The 27,307-nt window shown below is 48.2% G+C and overlaps 2 protein-coding genes across 7 annotated transcripts; one reads left to right on the top strand and one right to left on the bottom strand.

Annotated features, from left to right (window-relative positions):
* Positions 1–707: 707 nt before the first annotated feature.
* SPAG8 (sperm associated antigen 8) lies at positions 708–2,673 on the top strand. Its single transcript, XM_008695226.2, has 6 exons — positions 708–1,316; positions 1,517–1,613; positions 1,813–1,858; positions 1,943–2,057; positions 2,174–2,236; positions 2,350–2,673. The coding sequence occupies exons 1-6, from the start codon at positions 804–806 to the stop codon at positions 2,536–2,538; spliced, it is 1,023 nt and encodes a 340-aa protein (XP_008693448.2). The 5' UTR covers positions 708–803; the 3' UTR covers positions 2,539–2,673.
* An 85-nt stretch (positions 2,674–2,758) lies between these two features.
* On the bottom strand, positions 2,759–19,630 carry NPR2 (natriuretic peptide receptor 2). Of its 6 annotated transcripts, none has more exons than XM_008695193.2 (22): positions 18,350–19,384; positions 17,334–17,539; positions 12,080–12,193; positions 11,642–11,777; positions 11,304–11,398; positions 10,951–11,083; positions 10,644–10,728; positions 10,050–10,179; positions 9,813–9,887; positions 9,520–9,597; positions 9,192–9,296; positions 9,023–9,094; positions 6,907–7,066; positions 6,589–6,744; positions 6,342–6,510; positions 6,034–6,180; positions 5,453–5,576; positions 5,193–5,261; positions 3,763–3,937; positions 3,593–3,691; positions 3,228–3,319; positions 2,759–3,097 (listed from the first exon to the last, which is right to left on the bottom strand). In XM_008695193.2, exons 1-22 carry the CDS (start codon positions 19,014–19,016, stop codon positions 3,032–3,034), a joined length of 3,153 nt encoding a protein of 1,050 aa, XP_008693415.2. In that variant the 5' UTR covers positions 19,017–19,384; the 3' UTR covers positions 2,759–3,031. The 6 variants fall into 6 exon arrangements, 5 of the variants coding, with proteins under 5 accessions (XP_008693415.2, XP_008693416.2, XP_008693417.2 ...); XM_008695194.2 differs by having other exon boundaries at positions 10,050–10,170; positions 18,350–19,383; XM_008695195.2 differs by lacking the exon at positions 9,813–9,887.
* Positions 19,631–27,307: the final 7,677 nt, after the last annotated feature.

Raw genomic sequence — 27,307 nt, 5'->3', positions numbered from 1 at the left:
AGGAGAAGTAATCACACCAAAAAACGCTGCTACCCTTTGACTGATCCCCATGTCTCACCATTTTGCTTTTGAGTTGTTTGATGTATTTTCAACCTTAAACATTTTTAAAAGACTCCCTCCCTTTGAGAATGAACTGAGGGGAAGTTACTGTTGCCCCTACACAAGCACACCAAGTATGCTTTAGTCTGATACCCCAGTTCTGTGCCTGTATCCAACACAAAGAACCACCTTAGAAAGCCTCAAAAGAATCATGCTTAAGTGTAGAAGGCAGGGCCCTACGCCAGCGGAACCTTTAAACCTGGGCTGAGGCGGAACGGAGTCTGAAAGGAAAGCAAACTTCCCAGACCGCGGCAGGTTGAAGACTTCCGCCCCGCAGAGAATTTGCCTCCACCCCCACCCAACACTTCCGCCCCACTCTGGTTCTGCGCAGTCTCCTGCAATTATTTGCCGTCTCTATGGCAACCCGGTAGCGGGTGCCTGAAGATGGAGACCCCTGAGTCTACCAAGGGATCGCGGTCTCGGTGAGAGCCGTAGCTTTGGCTGCAGGTGTAAGGGGACGAGAAAGGTAGCGGTCTTACAGGGCTGCGCTTTTGACAACTTTGACGCGTTCGCTTTCTTTTAGATCTTTGGACATACAGCCTGACGCTGGAGGGCCCAGGTCTACTTCAGAACAGTTTCCTTCGGGTGGCCGTCCTAGGTCGGCCCTGGGAGCCGCAACTACTGCAGCTGCAGCGGCCCCCACCGCCAAAACCGATGCATTATCTACGAAGACCCTAGCGCGCTACTCTGAGCCGAGCGTTCTCATGGACCGCTCCTCTGACAGCCTTCCTGGGGAGCCCTGCCCTGGAGCCAGCTTTACCCACAAGACAGGCCATAGGACACTTGACTTTGAGCCCGTCCATGTTTCCCGTTTCACTCAGGATCCCTGTACTACAAATGACCTTAGCTCTAGTCCTGGCCCTGTTCCTGGCTCCAGTTCTGGCCCTGGCCATGGCTCTGGCCCTGGCTGTGACTCTGGTCAAGGCACTGGTCCTGCCACTGACTCTGGACCTAGTCCAGACGGTGGCCATGACCCTGAGCTCAGCCCCTACAATCTCCCAAGCTTCAGAAACCTTGGGACAGAGCTAGTCCCAAATTATGCCTCCTGGAATCACTACTGCCACCGGGAACCTCAGAAACAACCCTGGAAATTTTTGCAAGTCTCAGAACCTAGTGCCCGAGGGCAATGGAAGACCCCCCAGGCTGAAGGAAAGTGTAGGGATCTCAATGAAACACTGCCACGTGGCCACTGCCTTCTCTACAACTGGGAGGAGGAGGTATTAAGGTTTTGACTTCCCTTTTCCTAAAGACTGCCCCCAATTTCCTGGGGGAGGCAATAGTTTATGATGAGGGTGGGTACCATAAAGGATATCATGGTCACTCAACTTGGGGCCCACAGAGAGCCACCAACCACCTGGATCAAGTCCCAAGCATGCAGGATGGCTCTGAGAGTTTCTTCTTCCGACATGGACACCAGGGACTGCTGACGCTGCAGCTACAGTCACCCATGTCCTTCAGCACCACCCAGAAAGACTCATACCAGCCCTCACGAAACTACTATCAGCCAATTCGAGGTGGGAAGCATGAGAGAATGGGCCAGCATGAGCCCATTAGAGAAAAGAGAGAGGAAGGAATTTCTAGTAAGACTATGGATTGTCCAATGGGTATAAGGGTAAAACCCCATGATTTTCCTTCCTTTTCTCACATTTGTTTGTTCTGGGCCTGCTTCTTAACCAGACTCCCCCACTCTCTCCATTCCCTGCCCTCCCACAGGAAAGCGTGAAGCCATGCTGGAGATGTTCCTGCACCATCAGATCTGGTGAGAGACTGGAGGAAGGGTAGAGGGGAGGGGGAAGACAAAAATCTGGGAAGAATGGCTCTGACACCCCCCAGGACTGTATAGTAAAGAGGTGCAGGCAGAGCAGGAACCCACAAGGAAGCACTCTGAGGTCGAGTCTGTGACACACCATGACTACCGAAAGGAGCTGGTACACGCTGGGCCTCCTGCCCCAACCAAGGTGAGAGGTTATCCCCTCCCACTTGTACAGCTGGGCTCTAATGGGCTGTGGGAAAGTAGCAGAGGTTAAGGGAGGGAGGTTCAAACCAAGAGTTTTTCAGGTTTTCTCCCTTACAGCCTCACGACTACCGTCAGGAGCAGCCTGAAACCTTCTGGATACAGAGGGCACCACAGCTACCGGTGTGTGAGGGTGTTGGGAGTGGGGGAGGAGGAGGAGGAGGAGGAGGGGAGGAGGCTGTTCTGTACCGGCTTGGCACAGAGCAGGATCTGTCCTCATCCTGGCCCTCCTCCAGGGTGTCAGTAACATCAAGACACTGGACACGCCATTCCGGAAGAACTGCAGTTTCTCAACCCCAGTGCCTTTGTCTCTGGGGCAGCCTTTGCCCTATGAACCTGAGGATTATTCCCACCAACTGGGAGAAATATCTTCCCTTGCCTGTCAGGGAGAACAGGGTGGTGAAATGCATAGAACTATTATCTAAGGGTTGAGGAGGGAAGAGGGATGTGGGATACGGAATCTATTTCCGTTTGTACTGGAGAGGTGGGAAGGAAGTAAATTCCGTCTGTACTTGGCGAAGGGGCTTTCCATAAAGGGTTCTCTCTCACCCTGAGACTGCTAATTCAGTGATTCCATGCATTACCATGTTCACACTCCATAACCTTTCCTTGGACTTGCCCCTAACCCAGACTATGACACCATGACATTTTTTATTGTTTTATATTTGGCCAAAATATTCTGGTTTAGATACAGATATTTACAGAAAGTAAGGAGGAAGGGAACCAGGCCAGAGTGAGGCAGGTATATGTACAAGCCTGAGCTGCAAAGAGCCATAGCTTCCATATAAGGTAGGGTTTTTGTGCACATTGGTTTCCATCTTACACGACATGTCCATTTCTGGTGCATGGAGAGATGGTAACCACTGCCCACCCAGGTACCAGCAGCAGGAGACCGTCTGATTTGGGAAGAACTAGGGTTTACAGGAGTCCAGCGGGTCCTTTCCGCTCTCCTAGGAGCCAGTAGGTTCGCATCTTTCCTTTTCCCTGGAAGTGGGGGAGTGAAGATAATTCAGATTCTTCTGTGTTATTCCCTTTATCTCTCTCTTTTCCCCACGGTCCCCATAATTGCTTTCATCCTCCCTTTCCATGACCCCTCCCCATGGCCTGCCATCACCTTCATCTCCACATCCCCCCGAAGCTCTAGCTGGAAGCATCCTAGCTCATCCAGGGCATCCTTGGTGGTAGAGGAGACATGGATCTTCAGGGCTGGGGTGGAATGGGGTGCGGGGATGGTGGGAAGATGAATCAAAGAAAAGACAATAGAAGAATTGGCGGTATCGGTGAGAGCTTTACCAAACCACCACCCCTCAGGAGGCTCTCAGTCTTCCCAGGACACATGCACTAGAACCAAAATATGTCCAAGGATGGGGCAGTCAGGAACTGTGGTCTCTCAGATTGAGAGATTTGGAAGAACTCTGAAAAGAAGAAAAGGACAACACACATTGAGGCTGAGGCTGGGGTTAAGGGCTAATGTTTTACCTTGACCATTAGACTCCATGCGGGAAGCAGTGTTCACCGTGTCTCCAAAAAGACAATAGCGGGGCATCTTCAGGCCAACAACCCCAGCACACACAGGCCCTAGGAGAAGAAACAGGTTGGGAGAGCCTGGGAAAAGCAGACCCGCAGGCTGGAGTGAGAGTCAGCCTTACCCGTGTGGACCCCTATGCGTAGCCTCAGCTGGTCATGGGGCCGGTGGCGGATGCGGAAGGAAGAAACTGCATCCAGTAATGCTAGGGCCATACGAGCAATTTCCGGGGCATGGCGTTGACCATTTCGGCCTGGGAGGCCAGACACCACCATGTAGGCATCTCCAATCGTTTCTACCTGATTGAGATGGGGATTAAAAGGTCACCTCTATGTGTATCAGTGGGAATGGGAAGTGTAGAAGGAGATAAGCTGGACACCACTATGAGTCATCCTAACAGCCTGGGAGGCCAGAATATTGATTAGAAAGTAAGTGCCATGGTCCTGAGAATTGGCGGGGGAGCGCGGGGGTGCAGTTTAAAGGAATCTTTAAATCCTCCTACCCCACCCCTGTACTGGCAAACACTCAGTAAGCATTTGCTGAATGAATGGATATCCTATCTGCAACAAGACATGGACAAATAGGTTCTGCTGTCAGGAAATGGGAAGCAAGAAGACAGGGCTGACCTGAAGAGCACAGAGGCTGGTGAGGAGGTCAGGCAGGCCCACTGAAACAGGCCTCAGACAGCCTGAACTGTGCAAGGTAAGAAAGCAGCCGCTTGGCTTTGTTAATTATACTGAAGCTATACAAAAGAAGGCCTGTTTTTAGGAGCTAGACACTGAACTGTTCGGGGATAAAGGGGCACTCTGCCTGCAACTTACTCTCAAATGGTCCAGAAAATAATTATATAGATATATAGATTTTTAAAAAAATAAAGCAAATGGGGCAAAATATAAATAACTGGTGAATCTAGGTAAAGGGTTTATGGGAGTTCTATGTTACGGTAATAACAGAAATAGCAGAGTAAGTCCAAAGGGAAGGGACAGAAATAGTATTATCTGTGCAATGTTAGACACTTTCCACAATAAATCTATTATTCCCAACTTATAGGTAAAATATCTGAGGCTCAAGGAGCTTTCCAGTTACTTGTCCAAGGCCACACAATTAGTCACAAAATCAATACCTATAATCCCAATGGTTTTTACTCTGAAGCACAATAAAGCCCACCCTGTGCCAATTCAATGACTTGAAATTTTTTACAAGGTAGCTTGTCCCTCACCCTAATAAATCATTCTGTACCTACATCCCATATGATTCTTCCGTGTCTGGAAGGAAAAGATGGGTAGGCTGTATTTATACCCCCAGGCAAAGAGTGGCAGATAGGGGCTAAATCCTGTGATGGTTCTGATTAGGGCAGTCTAAGGATTCACAAGAAATCAGACTGACAGATACAATAAGAGTGCCAGAGGTTCATTTGTCTACAAAGGGCCCCCAGTACTAGGGTGCTGGAGACCCAGGAGGGCAAACTGACCATTGAGCGGGGTAAGGCATGTAGGGTTCCAGGAGATTGGGTTTTCAAGGTGGTCTCAGGAGGAGGGTAGCCCCAGCTCTCACCTTGTAGACGTCAAAGTTGTCAATTATGGCATCAAAGCAGGTATACAGGTCATTAAGAAGTGTCACCACCTAACAAGGATGGGAAAGTAGAGCCCCTGAGACTTGAGCCTAACTTTCTAAGAATTCTTAACCCATAAGCCCTAACGAAATATGGGAACTCCAGAACAAACGAATCTCCCCTACTATCAAGGCTCCCTATGCCCCAACAAAGCTCCCCCAGATCCCTATCCCGCCCCCTACTTCTCACTCCTGGTTCTCACCTGCATGGGGGTGCTCTCTGCTGACAAAGCTGTGAAGCCAACAATGTCACTGAAGTAGATGGTAACACTGTCAAAGGCCTCAGCCTGTACAGTCTCTCCCCGTTTTAACTGCTCTGCCACTGAACTAGGAAGCAAGGGCCAAACTCAGAGAAAGAGGATGGGAGGAGGAGAGAGGAAAGGTGTGTATGGCTGGAGCAGAGATGCATTATAACATGAAAGCTAAGCCGGGTAGAAGAGAACGAAGGTGACTGGGACTAGCTCAAGGTAAAGTATTTAAGTGGTGGGGGGTTGGAAGGGGACCCCTGGGGATGGGGGCTAAATGTCTCAAGTTGGAATTGTTCTACATCCACTTGCTAGAGCCATGTCCTAAAAAGAAGGGATGGGAAGCCAGGAAGAAGGCAGCATAGCTCATTTGGAGACAGAATGAAAACACACGGTCTATAGCCAGAAAGTTCACTGTGTCCGGATGAAACAAAGCAGGGTTCTAAGAGTTGGGACGTGAGTTCTCAGGAGCTTGATCAGGGAGAACCCAACAAAGGAGAATACCAAAGGAAAATCTGGGAAGGTGACCAAAGTCTCACTGGGGTAGAATCTGGTAGAGCAGAGCCTCAGCCTTGCGCTTCTCCTCCAGGTAGGCCTGTGTGCGCTCCTCCACCAGCTTCTCCAGGTTATTGGCGTACTGCTCCATGCGCAGCAGCAAGTTGTCCAATATGCTCGTGCCGCCCTCCCTGGGGGGGAGGCCAGGATATGCTACCTGCTCCCAGGCTCTCAAGACTCCCAGGACTTCCTACCCAACCCACCCTCTAAGGCCCCACCAGCCCCACCTCATCCACCAAGACTGATGAGGCTTCTATCCCTGGGGAGCCCCTGCCCCTGAGTGCCCTCTCACTTGTTAAAGCGGCGAATAAAGCCCTTAATTTGTCCAAAGTCTGGCCGCTCAGCTGGTTCCTGGGCCCAACATCGCTCCATCAGCAATACTAGCTCTTCATTCAGTTGGGTCCGGTCAATGCTCGGGCGGAAGTAGGGCCGCTGACCATTTCGGACCTTCTGGACAATCTCTGAGGGTGATAAACGGTTTGGATGAAGAATAGGGTCCCCCAGGTAGAGGAGTCTACGGGCAGTAGATTGACTCTCACCTTTGGGGCTGAGGTCCAGGCCCTCCAAGTAGAATGGGCCACTGCGAAGAGCTATCTCCTGTAAGATGATCCCAAAGCTATAGACATCAGCCTTCTGCATGCCTGTGGTTGGCAGTGGGTTCCCACTGAGAAGTTCTGGGGCAGTCCACAGCTTCTCTGAAAAGAGGGAATAGGCTGGCCAGGTCCTCAAAAAGAGTATCCCAAGCCCATATGCTTCCCCTATTACAGTCATTCCACTTCCCTCTCCCACCCTCCCTAGGTGGAAATGATCAAGGCCAGAGGAGAAATATAAAAGTGGGTTGTGGGAGAAGGGCTTACTGGCATAGAGGGCGTGGCTGTCATCGGGTTCAGCAGTTGAACGGAAGCTGGCCAGGCCATAGTCTGTGATTTTGAGCACAAAACGACTATCCACCACACAGTTGGAGGACTTGAGACTCCCATGGGATGCAATAATGCTGTTATGGAGAAAGGCCATGCCCTGCGGGATATAGATCAAGTCATGGGTTTAGATTGAATCTGGCTTAGGATATCCCCCTCTCCACGAGATGGGCATTAGCTAGCTGTCTAAAGATCTCGGGACCATAAAAACAATAAGCTACTTTTGGAAGGCATCCCTTACAGTAAGTTTCTACCCAAAGAAGCAGGCAGAATAGGAGAGTCATCCCTTCTTGGCACCATAAACAGTATATTGGCACCTTGGCACCAGGGACAGGAGAAATGTTTAAGGGGAGGGACAAGGGGATCTATCAGTTACCGCCCGGGAAAGGGCAGTCAGTATTCTGAGTAGCGAACAGAACTATGAGGATGAACTCCAAGAATGATATGACTGACACCCATGATGGCCTCAAATGTATGGCTGCTACTTAGGAAGTCACGGCTAGAGACCCAGGTATCAAGAGACCTAGCTGCACCAAGGAAGACCAGCCAGTTGTAGACTTTAACATATAACCATGTGCAGGCAGGCAAGTCGGGATGGAGGAGGAAAGCAATCTACTGGACAGGATCCTAGGCCAGAGAGACAGTGGAGAAAATAATAAATTAGTAAAACCCTGGGAAGTGGACAAAAGTAGGAGACAGCTGCCAAGCCAGTGCAGAAGCCAGAAGAGAAAAACCGTTGCCTATGAGGGACGATAAGGCGCAGGTCCTAAGAAGGCAGAGTGGTGCTTCCCAAAATGAAACCCTGGGAGTCCGCCTGAGTCAGTTCAGGTGGACCAGACAAAGGATGCAGTGTTCTGGATGCTAACCAAAACACCTCTGTCTAAATACTTAGCTCAGACCTAAACAATTCATAGCTCTGGTCTCTGCGAACTCCTCCTTTTTATTCCTTTTGATATCAACAAAACCTTTGGGAATCACCAAATTTGTCAATACAGAAAGGATTAGGCTTCTGGCTTTGCTCTAAATCACTTTTCCATCAAATCATGGTTCTCTCAAGAGTCCTGTTTTTCTTGTATTTATCATCGCAGTCAGCCACCATATCAACTTTACCTAATATTTTATCTCCCCCTTGATGGCAAATTTACACACACACACACACACACACACACACACACACAAATTTTTAAATAACCTCATGAGAAGTAAACAGAAACACCAAAGCCAGCTTCAGGTGTGGTACAAGTGACCCACTAGGCTAGCTCACTGGCTGGAGGAATTGCTCTAAACACCTGTCCAACCCATGCAAGATTCAAATTCATACCTCTGCAAATCCATGCACCACTGGGTCACCTGAAAATTGCTAAAAACTAACATATGGGAAGATACCAAAGATTTAGTATAATTTTCCTTTGTTTCTCTTACTTTTACTAGTAAATGTTCTTTTTTAAATTTCAGTTTTTCTGGAAAAAAAAAAAAGAGCAGTGACTGCCAAATATTGGTCAGAGAATAAATGATGAGAAAAATCAGGAGGGAATTACGTTTGGAAACCTCATTCATCTTTTTCCAGCTAAGAAGTCTTAATGTAAACTCTTAGAGGTTTAAAAAAAAAAAAAAGATGATGGCAAGAGATGTGAGATATCTAGGGCAGAATGACAAAAATTCTTTACAAGTGCAGGACTCTTTGCAGCAGATAAATCTCCCCCAATTAAAAACTCCAGACCCTTTACCCATTATTACCCAACCATAGGAATAAGGGGAACTGGAGAGAACAGGACTTTCACAGGACTAGAAGGAGAAACTGAAAGGAAAGATCAAGAAACAAAAGCACTTTAGGGGTGCCTGGGTGGCTGGGTCTGCCTTCGGCTCAGATCATGATCCCAGGGTCCTGGGAGGGAGCCCTCCCCACCTCTGCTCCCTGCTCCTGCTCCCTCTGCCCCTCCCCCCATTCGTGCTCACTCTTGCTCTCTAATAAATAAATAAAATCTTAAAAAAAAAAAAAGAAACAAAGGCATTTTTAAAGCAGATGAACTCTTAAGGAAGAGCAGGGAAGACTCACCTTAACAAGGTCATTAATGAGGGAGTAACGAAACATCCAGTCCAAATTGATGCTGTCATTTTCCAGAATATCCTGGTAGTGACATGGAATAGATTATGTGACTATCCTAGTCCCACTAGCTATCACAGGCTTATCTCTCCCGTCCCTAGAATCTCCACCTTTTCCTTACCTGTAAACTCCCCCGAGGACAATACTCGGTCACGATGCAAATGTTGGGGGGGTCGATGCAGGCACCAATGAAGCGAGTGAGATGGTTGAACTGAACATCTCTCATCTAACAACAACAACAAAAGGTGGGAGAGGAAAAAAGAATTGAAAGAGATTAAAATTAGAAACACAAATAAACTACTGCATGACAGGACCTTTCTCTTAATTGTACCTACAATTTAAAAGCCTTTACAAATAAGCCCCTTGCCTTCCTAGCCAAGTTTACTATTTCCCTCTCCTTTTCTCCATCCCTATTTGCCCCTCACCCTTAAGCCATACCCATTACATACGTGTTTGAGTTCGAACAGAACCTGCCGGGTCAGCTCGATGCGCTTCTTATTCACATGTTTGATGGCAACAACATTGCCCTGATGGTGGGAGTGAAAGGGGAAAAGGGAAGTTAGCATAGGAGTTCCCAGGTGCTAAGAAAGGAGAAAGGAAAGGAGAAGTGTGGGAACATCCAGGAGCTCAGCTAGGTATAGAAAGGAACGTTATGAGGGGCAGAGGTTCATGGCAAGAGGTGACAGATGGGGATGAGACAGGATGAAATGGTGGGGACCAGAACAAGCAGATGACTGTTCACCTTGAAGTGACCGGTGTTGGCAAAGATCTGGTATTTCCCATGGGCTGTCATGAGCGAGCCGTAACTGGATCCCCGCTGGGGCCAAGGGCAACATGGAGGCGGAAGGATGAAAGGAACATTAGATGATGGTGGCAGTGCAGGGGCTATCGTTACAAGCCAATGTGCTGGGAAAGGTCCAGGGTACGAAAGCACAGGCACTCCGAGGGAAGCAGAGGGACAGCTGAGACCAGAGCTCACCAGCGACAGTGTGAGGCGACTGCCTGCGCCTTTATGGTATCGTTCTGAATTGCCAAACTGCAGTTCTTCCCAGCGAATGCGCCACAACATGCTAGCCAGCTCCTTCTCCAGCATCAGCTTTCTGTAAGGACTGCACACCTCAGTTGACTGGCAAGGCCGATCCTACCACCCCGTGAGCCAACACTGGGGTTGCAGGGGCTTCCCCACAGCTCCCGAAGCTGCAACTATTACACCTGAGGTGGGACTTGGCACAGGACTGCCTCAGGAGGGTGCGTTCTCCACGCACAGGATATGTGGCCTGTGCTCATTTGAAAACACAGAGGCTGAAGGTAAAAGTCCTTTCTTAAAATGGTAGCATTAATGGAAAATTCACCTTCGCCCTTAGAAGACCCCATGCGAAACCCATCGTTAGAACACCCAGGCTAGGACCAAAAGTGGGAAAACAACACCTAGGTTAAAAGACAGCTTAACGAGAAAAGCTAGAGAGGAAGGTGTTAGGCCTAAGAGATGACCATCAAACTAAGAGTCCCATTAACCCCCAGAAGGCCTGAGCGGTGGGAGCGGGGGCAGGTCAGTGGGAAGCCCAGAACTCACCGGAAAATGAGGAAGCTGGAAACACCAAACATGATGAAGGTGATTCCTGTGCCCAGTGCCACTATCGCCAGAGTTGAAAGTGGAGCTGAAGGAGAGAGGGGCCCCTGAGAAAGACTGTGTGCCGTTGTGGACAGGGAGGGGCTGGTGCTCAGGGCTCAGGGAGCAGAGAGATTTCTTGAGGGAAAGGAATGAGGAGGGGGTATACAAGTAGAGGAAAAACAGAGCCAAGGGTGGGGAGGCCAGGAGGAGAGATGAAAGGATGGAAGCAGGGAAGGAAGGATAACTCCCAGCCCCCGCACACACCCACTTTTATCGCAGGATGGGTCGTCCAAGTCAAAGGCACAGGGGGGATTGTCCAAGGGGGGGGCCCCCTTCACCCAGGGAATGGGCCGTCCTGTCCACCAAATCTGCTTCTCAGCTCCTGAGTAGTGGGCTGCAGGCTGTGAGGAAAGAGAAAACTGGGCCCACAGGCCTGCTCCCACCAGCCTCTCCCCCAGACCCCAGCAATCTGGCTGCTTTTCTCCCCAGCCTACCACCCACCCAGGATAGAGCTCCAGCAGATAAGTCCCTGCTTCTAGTACCTTTGATTCTGTCCCACCGAACCCCTGAAAGCTGGATATTCAGGGCCCACAGTCTCCTCCCTGCCTCCTCCCCCGTCACCTGGAAGTCCCCAGAATCCAGGTCTCCCATGGCCCACAGGACAAAGTCAGTCTCTCGGTCATTGTTCTTGTCCATAACAACCAGTCCAGTTACACCTAAGATAGAAAAGAGTAGCCCTTACTCTGAGATCCACCCTAGGCCCCTCTCCCGTGCCCCGATTCCTCCAGTTACCTCAGATCCCTCCCCGCCCCTGTTCTTAATACACATCCTCCTCCACCATGTTCTCTGACCCCTCCTAACTCTTCCTCTGCCCCTAGCATCTGTATTTTCTTCTGCCTACTCTACCACGCCCAGGCCCAACAGCAGCGCTCTGGCCTCCACCTGACACTCTCCATTACCGTGGTATCTTCGTCCCTGCATCTTCTCCACAATTCGAAGTCCGTCTTCCCGGGTGCCTCCCTCCTGTATTGTTTCGTTCAGGACTTCAGCGTACAGCAGGATCCCATCATAGAAGCAGCCAGCAATGAGGTTCATCTAGGGATGGCAACTTCAGCAGGGCTCTCCAAATGTCCTGCCAGGCCCCCTCCCCAGCCCCCTTTCCCATCTCTGGGGTCTCCTTCTACCTCTTCTCTCTTCTGGTTTGCTTCCTTCTCTCTTCTCATTCCTAACATGCTATCCCTACCTCACTGGACAGAAGAGCAGAAGGAAAAATCCTGGATGACAGCAGACAGTCCCCAAATAGGGCTGACTCCGTGACCAAGGCTTGATGCTGAGTTAGGGAGAAGAGCCTTTCCTCAAAGCCTGGCCCGACTCTCAGGAAAGAGAGATCTACTTACCAGGGAGGGGGCCAGCTCCACACCAAAATCTTCCCGGGCTCTTATCAGCAGACGATTCTGGAATTCCTGATACTCAGGATTTGGGGGTTCTCGGTAAGTGATCACCAATACTGTCTGTACCAACAGCACATGGGGGAGAGTGAACAGGATTCAAGATAGGCATTGGGGAAGAGAGGAAGCAGGACAGGGAAGCTCAGTGAAATATTCATGATACAAAATACACATAGGTGAGTCTGAAGGCTGAAAGGATACTAAGCTCTGTGTTATGTATGCACCCGTGTGTGTGATGTACGTGTGGTTTCTGTTTAGTACATCTGGGAAGAGGGGAATGGCACTCCTCCATGAAAGGTGCATGGTTCCGGGAAGGTGGAGCCTGGGAAACAGATGATATCAACTCCATCTCCCAAACCTGTGCCCTCATGTTCCTGAAGCCCCTCCCACCAGCCAGGCCTCCCTGCCAGGCTGCCACAGCACTCACAGCTGCTCCGTCCCATTCTTTCTGGGGACCTACTCGCTATCAAGGACAACACGGATCAACAGCTCCTCTCTGTTAATGTGATCAGTAAAGTGTTGATATTTTCCTTTGGGCCACTTGGACACAGTGCCTCCACCCAGTGAATTAAACAGATTTCAGGTTCTAGGACCCCTGAGGGAAATACTTGGAAGACAGTGATTCCATCCGTGAAAAGTGGTGGGCCCATTCACTTAACGCGTGTCGAACACCCACCCTGAGCACTGTCCTGCATACGGGCATGGTCCTATACGTCACTAAATAATAGACATGTGTCACAGAGAAAACATAGTTATATGCCCAAACACATTTCACAGATAAGCAAATGACACACGGGATCTCGGCCAGGCCCACACCTCACTGGCCTCGAGTCAGCGCATCTCTGTCTCTCACTGGGGAGCCTGCCTGGCACCCACTGACCTCACACATTTCCCTTCCTTAGCTGATGAACATATTGGCTTCTGCCTACACCTCAGGCCTGCACAATCACTGAGACCAGCCTTTGCCTTGGATGGGAAACTGGCATCACAACTTCAGGGCAAGACTTCATTCAGATCAATGCGTTTTGTGAAATGATAGATTAAAATCTACTCACTTCTACCAGTTTTGTTCATTCCTGTCACTGAAAGTACATGAGGACACAGAGATACTAGATAAATCACAGATACATGATTTATTTTATATCAATTCGTTCTAGGTAGGAAATAATAAAGTTGGTTTCTAATATGTATTCATTACATTAGATTAGTGTTTGCTTCATAATGTAATTATTCTTACTGGACCATTTGGATCCTTGATCACACACTTGTAATACTCTCCCACCCTCAGGCAAAACCTAAAAGGAGAAGGGGGCTGAGGATGGGGTTGGAAGGGTTGGTTCAGTAACACCTATTTCAAGAATAAAAGAAAAATAGAAAGGTAGGATATTGTTGACAATGTAAAAAAAATCAGTAAAAGAGCTCAAAAAGATCGTGCTTGACACAATTTATATTTCAATATAAAGGCTGATAACAGGTTTTTAATGCTTTTTAAACACTTCATAGTTCTCTAGGCTTATCTGTTTGCTAGACTAGCAGTTCTCAAACTTTTTGACTTCATGACCCCTTTACACTACTAAAAATTACTGAGGACCACAAAGAGCTTTTGATTACATGGATTATATCTATTAATATTTACATTTTAGAAGTTAAAACTGACAAATTTTTAAAACACAAGAACACACAAGTACACCTTCTCCAGCTTCCAGGCTGACAAGAGCATCACATGTCACGTAGGCTCTGGAAAACTCCACTGTACAATCGCGGAGGGATAAGAGTGAGGAGGCAAATAAACATCTTAGTATTATGTTTTAAATAGTTTTGACCTCACGGCCCTTCTGAAAGGATTTCAGAGGCCCCCAGGGTTCCAAGACCACATTTTGAAAACTGCTATGCTCAATGGTTTTGTTGTGGTTAGTAGCTACTAAAAAAAAATAAAATAGAAAAGAAAAAAAGAAAGAAAGGAAAGGAGAGAAAAGAAAAAAAGAAAAGAAAGGAAAAGAAAAAAGAAAGGAGAAGAAAAGAAAAGAAAGGAAAGGAAAGGAAAAGAAAAGAAAAGAAAAGAAAAAAACCTCCAGAGAACTTCTGTGCTTGCTCGGGGCTCCATAGAGAGAAGACAGTAACAGGAGGTAATGGTGTCCTTTTTCACACTGCACCCCAGGTGAGAAAAGCACAAGCAAAGGGTACCCAAAATGGGTGTAGCTGTCGGTGAGGCCAGACATGCACCTGGGTGCACAAGCCTGTGCCCTGAGGCCTACTTGTGAGGCCTCTCCCACCACAGCAGGAGGCACTGTCAACAGTGGCTTAAATAGGCAAGGAACAGTTTCCAGAAGAGATTCTGCCTTACACAGCCCTTGGTTCAGTGCTTACTTCCATTCTAGCTGCTGGTATCCCCTCTGCAATGCAGTCCATGCTGGTCACCTAGGTTGTGACCTCTGCCTCTGTGTCTGACCCTGAAGGCCCCCAGTGCACAGCCTAGGCCTCTGGATCCTTATAGCCTGGTCGTCGGCTTATTTAGTTCTGTTGGATCTACTTATTCTTCCCTATCCTGGTTGATCATCTTGGTTTATGGTACCTGCCAGCTCTACTCTTCTGCAGACGAATTCCTAGTCCTATCCCCGCTTCTCCCCAACACACACCTTAATTCAATTCAGTAAGTATGTGCTAGGCACGTGGTATACAAAATTGAGCATGATCAAGCAGCTATGGCTTAATGAGAAAGAAAAATCTTATCAATATACTTAATTTCAGAGCCCCCTCCCCCAGTAGGCCAGGTATTTCTGGGGTAAGGGCTCTCTGCTCTTTCATCCTTGGCTGGAGCTGACCACCCAACTTCCCTTATCCCCTGCCCTGCTTCAACATCGGAATAGGATAAGGAGCTTTTCCAGAGAACACCTCATCACCCCCTTACCCTCACCCCACCCCAAAGCCTGGATTTTCCCCTCAGCATATTCTTGATTGCCGATTCCCCCTTCTCTTGTGTCCTAGCAAAATCTCCCTATGTTTTTCTATCTGAAAAATGCCTGCAGTGAGTGGAAAAACTGAGAATTAATTTATCTACTTGTCAGCTGACTTGATCTCATTTCCCCCTACCCTAAGTGCTTGCGCCCTTTGACTGGTAGGAATTCCCAGATGAGAAAGAGAGGTATTCCTTCCACACAAAATAATACAACCCAAAAGGCTATGGAGTCTTCCCATCCGGGAGAGTCTAGAGATCTTCCTCGACGACACTAGCTTAAGTGCAATTCCCTTGTTATTCCCTTCACATGAGAGGCTTTTTTTTTTTTTTTTTTTTTTTGGTTTTGGTCTTTGTTTTTTTTAGTAACATTCATTGCCAGTTGTCCTATGTTTGTATGTATTTGCTTATTTAGTATCTGTCCATCCTATTAAACGTAAGCTTCAGGCAAGGACTACATCTGTTACGTTCTCTACTGTACGCCAGTACCTAGCACAGTGACTGGGACATAATAGGTGCTCAGAAGGCACTAACAGAATGAGTCAATCTTCAAATGAATCAAACACTGACTGAATAATGTGGTAAATTCTACAGGAGACAGAGTTAAGCACAAGAATAAGAAATTCAGTCCAACCTGGGGATTCAAGGATTGTTTCCATGAAGGGAAAATAACTTATCTGAGTCTTAGAGAATACGCACACATTATCCAGACAGACAAAGGTGAGAAGGTTGTTTTAGGCAAAAGTTATAGCATAAACAAAACCTGTCCTGCCACTGCCCATGTTCAAGTGTGACAGTCACAGACTAAGACCCAGACATGTCACTCATAGTCAGATACAACCAAATGTATAATGACAGCCACATAAAACTTCACTCATTGGAGAAGACGACAACCAAAGTCCAACCCTTGTACACATCTACTGAATTTCAGACTCAAAGACTCCCAAGTGAAAAGACCTTAAAGTTAGCCCAAAGGCCACCTCAAATCCTTTTCAGGAAAAGGAGGGTTAAGGATAAATAAGTAAGAAACTCATATGGATAAATCAGTGAAAAATTGGTGAGAAAATCAGGGAACAGTTCATGGGTGTGATTTGAAGAGGCAGAGATTTGGGATGAGGAAAGGAAGAGCATTCCAGAAGAAAGGATCAAAGAGCACAAAGGCAAGAGGAGAGGGAGGCCCAGGGGTGGAACTGAGAGAGGTCTGGTTGGCTGGAGTACTGGGCATGAGGGGCACCAGGAGGCAATACTGAAAAACTCCGCTGAACACAGACTGTAGACAGTCTGAAATGTCACAATAAGGAGTCAGGACTTTATTCTGTAGGAAGTCAGTCATTGAAAGTTTTGAGCAGAGGAGTGAAATGAACAGAGTCATGTCAATTTCCCCTACAAATTATTTCATAAATTCATTTCTTCCCATTCTTACTATTGCCACTGTTGTTTGAGCCCATATCACCTCACCCCATTTGAGAGCCAAGTACAGGCAGTCTTACTGCCTCTACCCTCCTCCTCTCCTAATCCAACCTGAATTCTGTCGCTAGATTTCTCTTCGCAAAAAAATCTCAAGCACCCCACATTCAAGTCCAAGTACCTTAATCTTTGGTTCAGAGCTCTACTTAATTTGATTATACCTCTGCAACATTATATCCTATATCTGCTTCAAGCCAGCCCTTCTTTCTTGGCAGGTCAGTATCTTCTCTGTTCCCCAAATATACCCATTCCTATCTTTTTCTCTTTGCTCAGGCTGCCAGGATCCTCTCTCCCACTCAGACAAGAAATATGACATCTATCTTCCAAGTCGCAACAGATTCTTACTCCTTTATGAAAAGGCTTTCCTAAACCCAGCTGACATTGAACTAAAAAATTCTTAGTGTCTGTTTCAGGACACATAATCATATTCTTTCTCAGACTTGTAGCTTAATTGTACCACATTCATGCCTTACTTATCCAGAAAGGATGGAAGTCCTCTCAGGGTCTGGGATTAGGTCTTTTCTAGAACTTTTCTCCCTCACAGTATAGTCTACTAATGGGACTTAGGAGAGTGTTCCGGGATCTTGGGAGGTAGTGCTGACACTGAGAACAGTCACAAAAGTGGAGAAGAAAGAATGATATGAAACTCAAAAAGCCTCTTGTTCATTTCCCTCCTGTAGCTCATAATTTCTGCCCTGTGCCTGGGGTTTCTGTGGGTCTTATGAGAGAGAATCTCCGAAGAAGCTCCTCTTCCCCCTCCTCCAAGTTTGGCTCAAATGATACCTGAAAGGCCTCTCTCAGGGCCTGGGCCTGTTCCCGGGTGCGATTGTCCTGCCAGGGCCGGCCTGTCGAGCGTGTGGGGCCAGCACGGAGACTCTCCCCAAAGACGTCCAGGTAAAAGAAGACATAATCCCCGTTGGTCAGGTTCTCCCTCTGGGCCTGAAGAAGGATCTCATGCAGCATCTCCAGAGGGCCACAGATATACACGACTGGGAACAGGTACAAGACAGAGGGGCATTCTGAGAAAGGATCCGGTCCCCACACAGCCCCCTCTCTGAACCATCTGCATTTCCATCTTTAGCAAGGAAGAGAGTGCCCTAACTTACTAGCCACCCAACATATGCTCCCCATCCCCCCCTCCTTGGAGTCTATGTTGTAAGTACCCTGGGGCCTTATGGACCATCTGGCAGAGGTCAGAGGCTGACTCCAGACCCCAGAGGAAGGGAGCTATCAGCTTTAAGCCCCTCCTCTTTCCAGAGCTCTGACTGTCGCCCCCCACCCAGCCCTCCTCACTGCCGCCACCTGCCCTGCCTTTCCCTAGGCTCAAAGGCACTGACTGCTCAAAATTTCTCTCAGTGTCAGCTTTACCCTGTCTTTCCCAAACCCAAAAGTTCATTTATGGAGTTCTCATTATTTTTCCACCACCACCAAGTCTTGGCGCCCCAGTCTAAGAAGTCTCTGCTCACAGATAGATACACGTTCACTACTCCAGGGCACTCATTTCACATTGCTCCTCAATTCAATTTCCGCCCAATCCCACATTCTTCCCTGACACAGGATTCATTCTCATTCTACCTTAAATCTTATTCCTTGTTTACATCTGCCTATGCCGTCCACGAGCTCCCCAAATATAACCCCTTCACCTTCTCACAGGTGCCCTATCCACTTGTGCTTCTTGACCCCAACCACCATGTCCAGCTCCTCAGTGCCCACCTCCATCCACCATTTCCCAGTGCTGAGCTCCAGGGATACGGCGACCCTCCTCCCCCTGACCCTAAGATGGCCTGGGCCACACTCACTGCGCCCGTTGGCCCGGATGAAGTGGGTGGCCTGCTCAGGGCCCCCCGGCTCACGGGCATACACCTGGTGCTGCACACTGAGGTTGCTGCCCTGCAGGGCCTCAAAGACGCCCTCGATGGTGAAGTAGTGGGGCCGGTCATCTGTGCGAGCGTCCAGATACAGCAAGGCAGCACGGGCCGTCCAATTGAAGTGCCCGTGTAATGTCACTACAAACTCACCCAGCTTGGGAGCAGAGGGGCCAGTGCGCACCAGGGTACGATAATGCTCATTCTTAGCTGCGAAACCAGAGGCCACGGCACCCGCAGTCAGCAGGGGAAGACGCCAGTGGGAGGCAAAGCGGGCCACAGAGGCAGCAGGGTACACGCAACCAGGGCCCAACAGAAGATCGGGGTCATGGTACAGCTTGAGGTCCACAGCGCGCAGCGGTGCCAGGTACTCAGAGCAGGCGCCATCTAGTTCAGAGCTCACAAACCGAAGGTCCACGGGCAGTGCCCGGCCCAGCGCCTCCACAGCAAGGGCCACAGCAGGACCCACCCGCGGCCAGGCCCAGGCATAGCTCAAGTTGTGTTCTGGCAGCACCACCGCCAGCGTCAGGTTCCGCGCCCCGGGGGGACGCACCCCACCTGCCAGGGCTGCCACCAACAGCAGGAGTGATGGCAGTGCCATGGGGAGAAAACAGCAGCCCCACCAGCCCCAGAACCTGGCGCCACTCCGGCCTACCGGGGAGGCACAAGCACCACCCAGCCTGGAACCTGGGGAAGATGGCCAGGAAGAGAAGTGAGGATAAGCTAGGTAGGCTGGGATACAGAAAGCAGTGGGGATGGGAGAGGAGGAGATGGGAGGAAGCCCCAGGGATATAGGTAGGGAGTGGGTCTAGAAGCCTGGGGCAAGGATTGAGGGCTGAGTAGGGTGGCAGGAAAAAGGAGGGACCAAGGGGGCCTGCGACTGGGATGGGGGCAGTGAGAGGTGAAGGAGCCTGATAAAGCTGAGAAGGAAAGGGGGATCCGAGACTGGGATGGGGTGGGGGTGGGGGGGAGGCTGGTACAAAGAAAAGACCCGGGGGGGCCTCACCGCTGAAGGGGCTAGGAGGGCTGGGAGCTGCGAAAAGGGGGATAAGGTGGGAGGGGGCCCGCGCCACGGAAGGACTGGGACCATGGGCGGCCGGGGAGCGAAGCGAGGCCTGGGCCAGAGGAGAGGAAAAGGCAGGGTAAATCTCCCTGTGAAGGCTTCTCCTGAAGCTCCTGCTTGGACTAACGGGCCCAGGGCGCTGGTCCCATCCGGAGCTGCGGCGGCCCCGCCCGTGTCCCAGCTCCTCTCTGCTCCGCTCCTCCTGGGCCCGGGCGGCCGGCACTGCCCGGCGCTTCCTCCCGCCCCCCGCCTGGGCCCCCAGGCGCGCCGCTCGTCCAGGTCAGGTCGCCGCGGCCGGGCCCGTCTCCGCTCGCTGCGCCGGCGGCGGCGGCCGAGTGTGACTCCCCGGGCAGGCCGCCCGCCCCCGCCCCCGCCCCCGCCCCGCGCCTTCCCCGCCCCCTCCCCCGCGGCCCCTCCTCCTCCCCCTCCGGCCCCACCCTCCGGCGCCTGCTGTCTCCCCCCACCCCCTACCCTGGCGCCCAGGGACATCCCAGGTCTCATACCTACCCAGTGACAACTCGGGGGCTCCGCGCAAGGGCCTCCCAGGCCGGCGAGGTTCCTGGGCGTCCTCTCACTTTAAGGGCCTACCCCTGTCTCCCCCAAGCCCCTGGCCCACTCCGCCACTCTCTCCCCATCTTGCACAGTGCTACGAGCCCAGAACTTCTCTTCTCCCCACTAGCGTATCCCGCTGTTCTTAGGGTCCCCTCTCAACTCCCCTGAGTCCCTCCAACACTCCAGTCTTCAGGAAGCAGTCAGGAATCCCCAAATATTTGGTATCCTCACTAGTCCTCCACCTAGTAAAACCATAGCACCCTTCCCATTGCCAGCAACCTCTCACTCCTTCACCAGGAAGACATGCCTGCTACCTGGAAGATTGGCCCCTCCAGGACCAAGGGACTCCGATGACTGATTTTCCTTGAGTCCTTGCAAAGTCCACGGGTGGGTCTCCTTCCTAGAACTCAACCCTCCAACCTCCCTCTTCCTTCCCCATGCTCCCTTCTGTAGTCTCCCATGTCCTCAGAGGCCCACCACACCCTGCTAGGCCTCAACCACACCATCTGCTCCAGGGACCCAGCCCAGGAACAGCCTCTCCTCTTTTGTCTCCCTGCACAGCCCAGGCTTGCACCTGACAACAGCTCATGGACTGACTAAGCAGACCATTCCCCCGGAGGAATGGAAGCCCATTGTATCCCCTTTGGGTTCCACCCTGCTCCCAAGCCTCCAACCTAGAAGGCTCTCCCCCAGATACCCCATATCTGGCATGCCAATCTGATCCTGAGAACAGCTTATGAAGGATGATATCATGGTTGCTGGGAGGGATTGCTATGGGACCCTGGAGAGTTTCTCTCAAATTGTCATAAAGGAGATGCATATAAATCCATTCTCCTCCCCCTTGCGAGAGCCACAGTTTGTCTCCCCCCTTCAAGCCTCTTCTCCAGAAATCACTATGCCAAGAAGCTGTGAGAGCTCCAAGAGTAGAGGGAGGGCGTGTAGGTGTGCAGGGAGAGGAGGGGCCTAGTTTCTCTGAGATGAAGGCGACACCTAGTGGTTTTGGGGGGGAAATTAAGGACAATGACATTTTATTCTTAGCTGTGATATTTCTTTATTGAACACTGGCTGACTTGCACAAGCTGTAGGGATGAATACAAGAAAAGCTGAATAATACAGCCCTTACCTTGGAGGAGCATGTAGTTGGGATCCATTGGGCTCACAGGCCAAAGGCAAGCCCCTAGCAACAACTTGCCCCAAGTGCAGTAGAGATGGAAGCCTCAGGACTTCTTTAACACAGAGGGATGATAACTCCAATTCCAGCTGCTCACGCTGTTAGTAAAAAGGAACTTTGTCCTATCTGAGCAAGGAAGAGAAGGATGAAACAGTCAAAAGGGTGATGGGACAACCTGGAAAAGACATGGTTCTAACTTCAGATCACATCAACCACATGATATGTTTTAAACAACTATATGCAGCTTAATAAGAGAAGCCATCTATAATGACACAACCTCTGCCAGAATCACCGAATTTTAGGGCTAGGAGCAGTCTTATAAATATATTGTTCAATCCCCTTATTTAAAGATAACTGAAAGCTGTGATCCCAGGCTAACTCAATTAGTAGAGCATATGACTCTTGACCTAAGAGTTGTGAGTTCAAGCCCCAGGTTGGCCATAGAGCCTCCTAAAAAAACAAAACAACAACAACAAAAAGTTAACAGAAAACTAAGTCCTGGAGAGGGAAACCACTCATGATTTTTTAATAGCAGAGACTGGAATCCAGGTAAGGCTTTAATATTGTCTAAGGTGGGGCTCTGTACTGTGCTAACTCATGAACTTACTGTATGAGGCTATGCTTTTAGGGTAATGGCCACCAGAGACCCAGACAAGTCTCTCTGGAACACCTGCGGACCCTAGTGAGGACCAACACTCTGCTGCCCAGACTCCCACACAAGTTCAAGTACATGATATGTCATTATTCTGAATATTAAGGACAACTCTAAATTATGTTAGGGATTAAACTTTCAATCATCTTGCCCCCTTCCTTCCAACTGGCCACTAATACTAGAAAGTGAGAAAGGGCAGAGAAATAAAAGTTAATTGTTTAATGCAGTTTCTTATTAACATCCAGTGAAAGGTTTTTGTTCGTTTTTTCATTTTTGAGGAGAGGCTGAAAATATTATGTAAATGAGAACTTTGGTTATCTACATATTCCCATTATCTAAGTGATCACTGATCTCACTGTTGTGGGCAAAAAGATTTTGGCTGTATTTGGTGACCCCACTGTAACTCATAGAAAACCTGAGAAATCTAAAGACGCTGCTAGCCTGAGCAGCACCTGGCCAGGCTCTGCCTTCCTCTCTGTAGGTTTCATATGGCCTCCCACTACTTTACAGACACTACCTATAATGTCTTCTAGGATAGGGCCAGCCCAAACACCTCTTTTCTCATCCAGAACTTAACTTCTGAGCATCAAATCAGCTAGCTGCTAGAAGCTGCTGTGGTTTCCAAAATGCCCTCTTCCTTAGCAGAAAAAAATCCTACCTCTAGTCACACTCAGGCCAAAGGAGGCTCAAGACCCTTGCTGAGTTCTGGGACCACCATGGGATTTGGGCTCATGCTAACCCTGTCCACAACAGGCCCTGAGGCCCCAAACTGATGCCCAGTTCAGCACTGAACAGTTTTACAACTTACCTGATTTCACAACTAACTTTGGACCACACCAGGTTTGCTCTACACCAGACCATGCCTCCAGACCTGAAGAATTCCAAGAAAACTAGAACAAAAACAAAACAAAATGAAATGAAAAACCAAAACCACACACCTTCCAGTCTTCTCTCTGCTTGACTGACAGGTCTGCAGAAAAGGGCTTTAACTATATGTGAATTTTCTCTTGCACACAAGACCGATGGGTCCAAAGGAACCTGCCAACAGAGGGCAGAGAACAGCCATGGAAAGTAGGATAAAATAAGGGAGAAAAGATACATTTTGAAGGCAGCATTTCAATAAAGGGAGGGGAGGAAGCAGTGTAAAAAGAGAAATACAGTGAAACATATTGAAGGCAAAGAGAGAGTTTACAAAATTCTGCATTGTTTCTTTTAGCCCCAGTGAGGGAGAGGCAGAATCCTGAAAACAGCTCAAACCCCATTATTGCTCATGTAGCCCACTCCTCTCTATCTCCTGACTTACCTCGTGCTTTATACAGCAGTGCACAATACGGCTCTAGACCTTGGGTCCAGTTCACCTTCTCCTAAACTTCAATATCCTCCAAGAGCTGCTATTATTGTTTAAAGGGTTAAGGGTTTTTACATTGAATTCGCACATCATTTTCTTTTCTAAGTTAAAAAAAGGTTTTGAATTTAAAATATTTTCAAGTCAGATCCCAGCTTCTAACGTACCTGTCTAGATATGTATGCTGAGGGGAGCCCGGGTGGCTCAGTCGTTAGTGTCTGCCTTTGGCTCAGGGAGTGATCCCAGGGTTCTGGGATCAAGCCCCTAATCAGGCTCCCTGCTCCGCCGGAAGCCTGCTTCTTCCTCTCCCACTCCCCCTGCTTGTGTTCCCTCTCTCACTGGCTGTCTCTCTCCCTGTCAAATAAATAAATAAAATCTTAAAAAAAAAAAAAAAAGATATGTATGCTGAAAGTTGAACTGGTACCATACTATGAGGGTCAGAAACACTGGTTTTGTGAAAAGACAGTCCACATGGGTAGTTTTTCTATGGATTCCTGAGAAGTTTAAGAATTGTCAGGAGAAGCAACTGTATATGTTTATTTTTATGATAATTCAAGCTCCAAGTGAACCCTATTTTTTTTACCCATCTGCTTCATCAAAGCCTGGACCAGCACCTCTATGCACTCCCAGTGGTTTCCATTGTTCTTCCACACATGGCCTGTTTTCCCAGGTGCGTACACTGCTTGCCTATGTTCCTAATACCACCCTTCACCATTATTACCAACCCCAGTAATTACTTACCACCCGTTGGGAGCACCTGATAACATAGAGCTTCAGATATAACATTCTCTGTTATATTTCTTTCTCCACTTCACTTAAAAGTCTACTTTCTTCACAAAGTCTTTCACTAAGAAAAAGGGCATATGTTCCCTCTCCCCACAAATATGTCACATAAAAAGAAGTAAAGGAGGTGCACCTGGGTGGCTCAGTTGGTTAAGCATTCAACTCTTGGTTTCAGCTCAGGTCATGATCTCAGGGTCCTGGGATGGAGCCCCATATCAGGCTCCATGCTCTGTGGGGAGTCTGCTTGAGATTCTCTCTCTCCCCCTCTCCCTCTGTCCCTCCCACCTACCACTCACTCTCTCTCTCTCAAATAAATAAATCTTAAAAAAAAAAAAAAAGCAGCAGCAAAAGAAACACGACCACAACAGCTTCTAGAGAATGGAAATATATTAATCACTTTTTAAGTCTTTTCCTCTACTTCAAATTTCCTAGAGAAGCCAAAGACTGGGAAGAGGAGAAGAAATCTGAAACAGGATCTGACAAAACTGTACTCTTTTTGCATGGCTACAATATGTCATGAAAAACAAAAGGAGTAGCTCGCTCCGGCAATGTAGAATTGGTTGGGAGACAGATTAAAAGCAGGAAGCCCATTCCCAGGCTCCTGGAAAAATCCGAGCATGAAAGCTAAGTGCCTGATCTAGGATGATGGAATAGTAATGGAGGGAGAGAAACAAATATGAGATAATATGAAGGAAGAAACAACTGGACTTGGTGGCAGACTGGATCCACAGGATGAAGACGAAGGCGTCAAAGACTACTGTAAGGTGGGGGGGGCACACAGGGAAAGGTCAAGCAGAAAATGTAAATGTGAGAAGCAGCTGGGTGGGGGTTTGCAAACCATGCAGCCCCTGCTCCATCTAACGTGGATGCCTCCACTCTGAGATGGAGCCGAGTGTGTCAGCTGTTAACAATTTTTCCTTAGGACTGTTTTGACAGCCTCTGTGACAACTCTCTGGTCCTCCAGTCTCACCTCCCTCCAAGCCATCCTCCACGATGTGCTCAGATGCAAAGTGACCTTTTGAAACAACAACCTAAGTATGTCGCTTCCCTGCTCAAAATCCTTAAATGGTTCCCCATGGAAGATGTGTTTTTCAAACTATTATCTTTAGTAACAAAACTCTTCCTTCAAACACAAATTTAAATATAAAACAGAAATGAACCCAGTTGCTTCAGATGCAATAGCAGTGGCTGGCCCAAACCCCGTGCCCCTGCCCCTAGTGCCTTCTGACACAGAGCCCCCAAGCCTCTGGACCTCTACCTTTCAAACGGGGGGGAGAACAGATTGTCCAAAGGTATGTGTGTAAAATGGTTTCAAAGAATCCACTTGCAGATCCTCGTCTTCCATACGTACTCTTTCCTAAAACTGACCTACCAAAGAATGACCTTGTGCTCACACGGACCTCCCGCTTTACACAAGAAAGCCATGTCCCTTGCTCATGTCAAAGCTAATTATGAGGAACAGTTCTACGGTGTGAAAACTGCTGGGACACCAAGCAAAGAGGTACATAAATGAAGACACTGATCTAGGAAAACTTTTAAAGATGAATCAAGGTGCCTGAAGTTGATAGGGCTTCCTGCCTTTTCCCACCAAACACGTAATTCTGTAAACGGTAAAACAGCATCAGAAATGGCAAGTTTAAGGGCACCTGGGTGGTGCAGTTGGTTAAGTGTCTGACTCTTGGGGCGCCTGGGTGGCACAGCGGTTAAGCGTCTGCCTTCATTCAGCTCAGGGCATGATCCCAGCGTTATGGGATCGAGCCCCACATCAGGCTCCTCCGCTATGAGCCTGCTTCTTCCTCTCCCACTCCCCCTGCTTGTGTTCCCTCTCTTGCTGGCTGTCTCTTATCTCTGTCAAATAAATAAATTTTAAAAAAAAATCTTAAAAAAAAAGTGTCTGACTCTTGGTTTCAGCTCAGTTTGTGATCTCAGGCAGAGTCTTGAGATCAAGCCCTGCATTGGGCTCCATACTCAGGGCAGAGTCTACTTAAGACTCTCTCCCCATCTCCCTCTGCCCCTCACCCTCCAAATAAATAAATAAATCTAAAAAAAAAAAAAAAGGAAATGGCATGTTTAGCCCAGGCTGGGATTCATTAGCCAAAGGAGGATACATTAGTGACATATTTTTTCTTAAAAGTAACTGAAATACACTACAATAATTGGATTTTACTATATGTAAACTACACCCCAGTAACTTAACTTAAAACAAATAAACCAAAAAAATGTAACTGGAAAGTTCTGCAGGTCATCAAAAAATTCAGATACATTAAATAAAAACCATGAGTAAACACTTAAGGAACTTATTTAGTATTTAGTGTGCTTTATTTATAAGATAGCTAAAAGTCTGCTTTATCGAATCACCATGAGTTATCTGTTACAATTACAGTCAATTCCTCAGTTCATTCCAATTTGTAAAATGATCAATGTTTTCCATCTCCTATTAACAATATAAAGGTAAGCTTGGATTATAAATGTGAGATTTCAACTTAAAATTGTGTAAGGGGGTTATTATTATTTCAGGGAGCCCACAAGCAAAAAAGTTGGAGGTTTATGGCTCAAAATAACACTTCAAGGGGCACCTGGCTGGCTCAGTCAGTAGAGTATGCAACTCTTGATCTCAAGGTGGTGAGTTCAAGCCCCATGTTGGGCATAGAGCCTACTTTAAAAAATGAAATAAAACAGCACTTTGAAAATCAATGGTTACATAGTGACTCTTGATCCTATCAGATGTTAGTCTCCCTTCTGCTAATACTTTAAATAACAGCAACTTACTAACCCAAGATGAAATTCATAGACAATATAAGCTATGTATCCACATAATTTCAAAACACCGATAAAATGTCCTAACTGTAATAGAAAACAGAAGTAAAGGACAATAACTGGTGATAAAATAATAGGTATTTCAAGATGGAAAGATATTCCATGCTCATGGATCGGAAGAATTAACATAGTTAAAATGTCCATGCTACCCAGAGCAATCTACACTTTCAATGCTATCCCGATCAAAATACCAAGGACATTTTTCAAAGAACTGGAACAAACAGTCCTTAAATTTGTATGGAAACAGAAAAGGCCCCGAATCTCCAAGGAACTGTTGAAAAGGAAAAACAAAGCTGGGGGCATCACAATGCCAGATTTCGAGCTGTACTACAAAGCTGTGATCACAAAGACAGCATGGTACTGGCACAAAAACAGACACATAGACCAATGGAACAGAATAGAGAGCCCAGAAATGGACCCTCGGCTCTTTGGGCAACTAATATTTGATAAAGCAGGAAAAAACATCCGGTGGGAAAAAGACAGTCTCTTCAATAAATGGTGCTGGGAAA

Source organism: Ursus maritimus, unplaced genomic scaffold (assembly GCF_017311325.1).
Source record: "Ursus maritimus isolate PB19 unplaced genomic scaffold, ASM1731132v1 scaffold_17, whole genome shotgun sequence".
NCBI lineage: Eukaryota > Metazoa > Chordata > Mammalia > Carnivora > Ursidae > Ursus > Ursus maritimus.
Note: the sequence above shows the minus strand (reverse complement) of the source record. Positions and strands in the feature narration are given on the sequence as shown.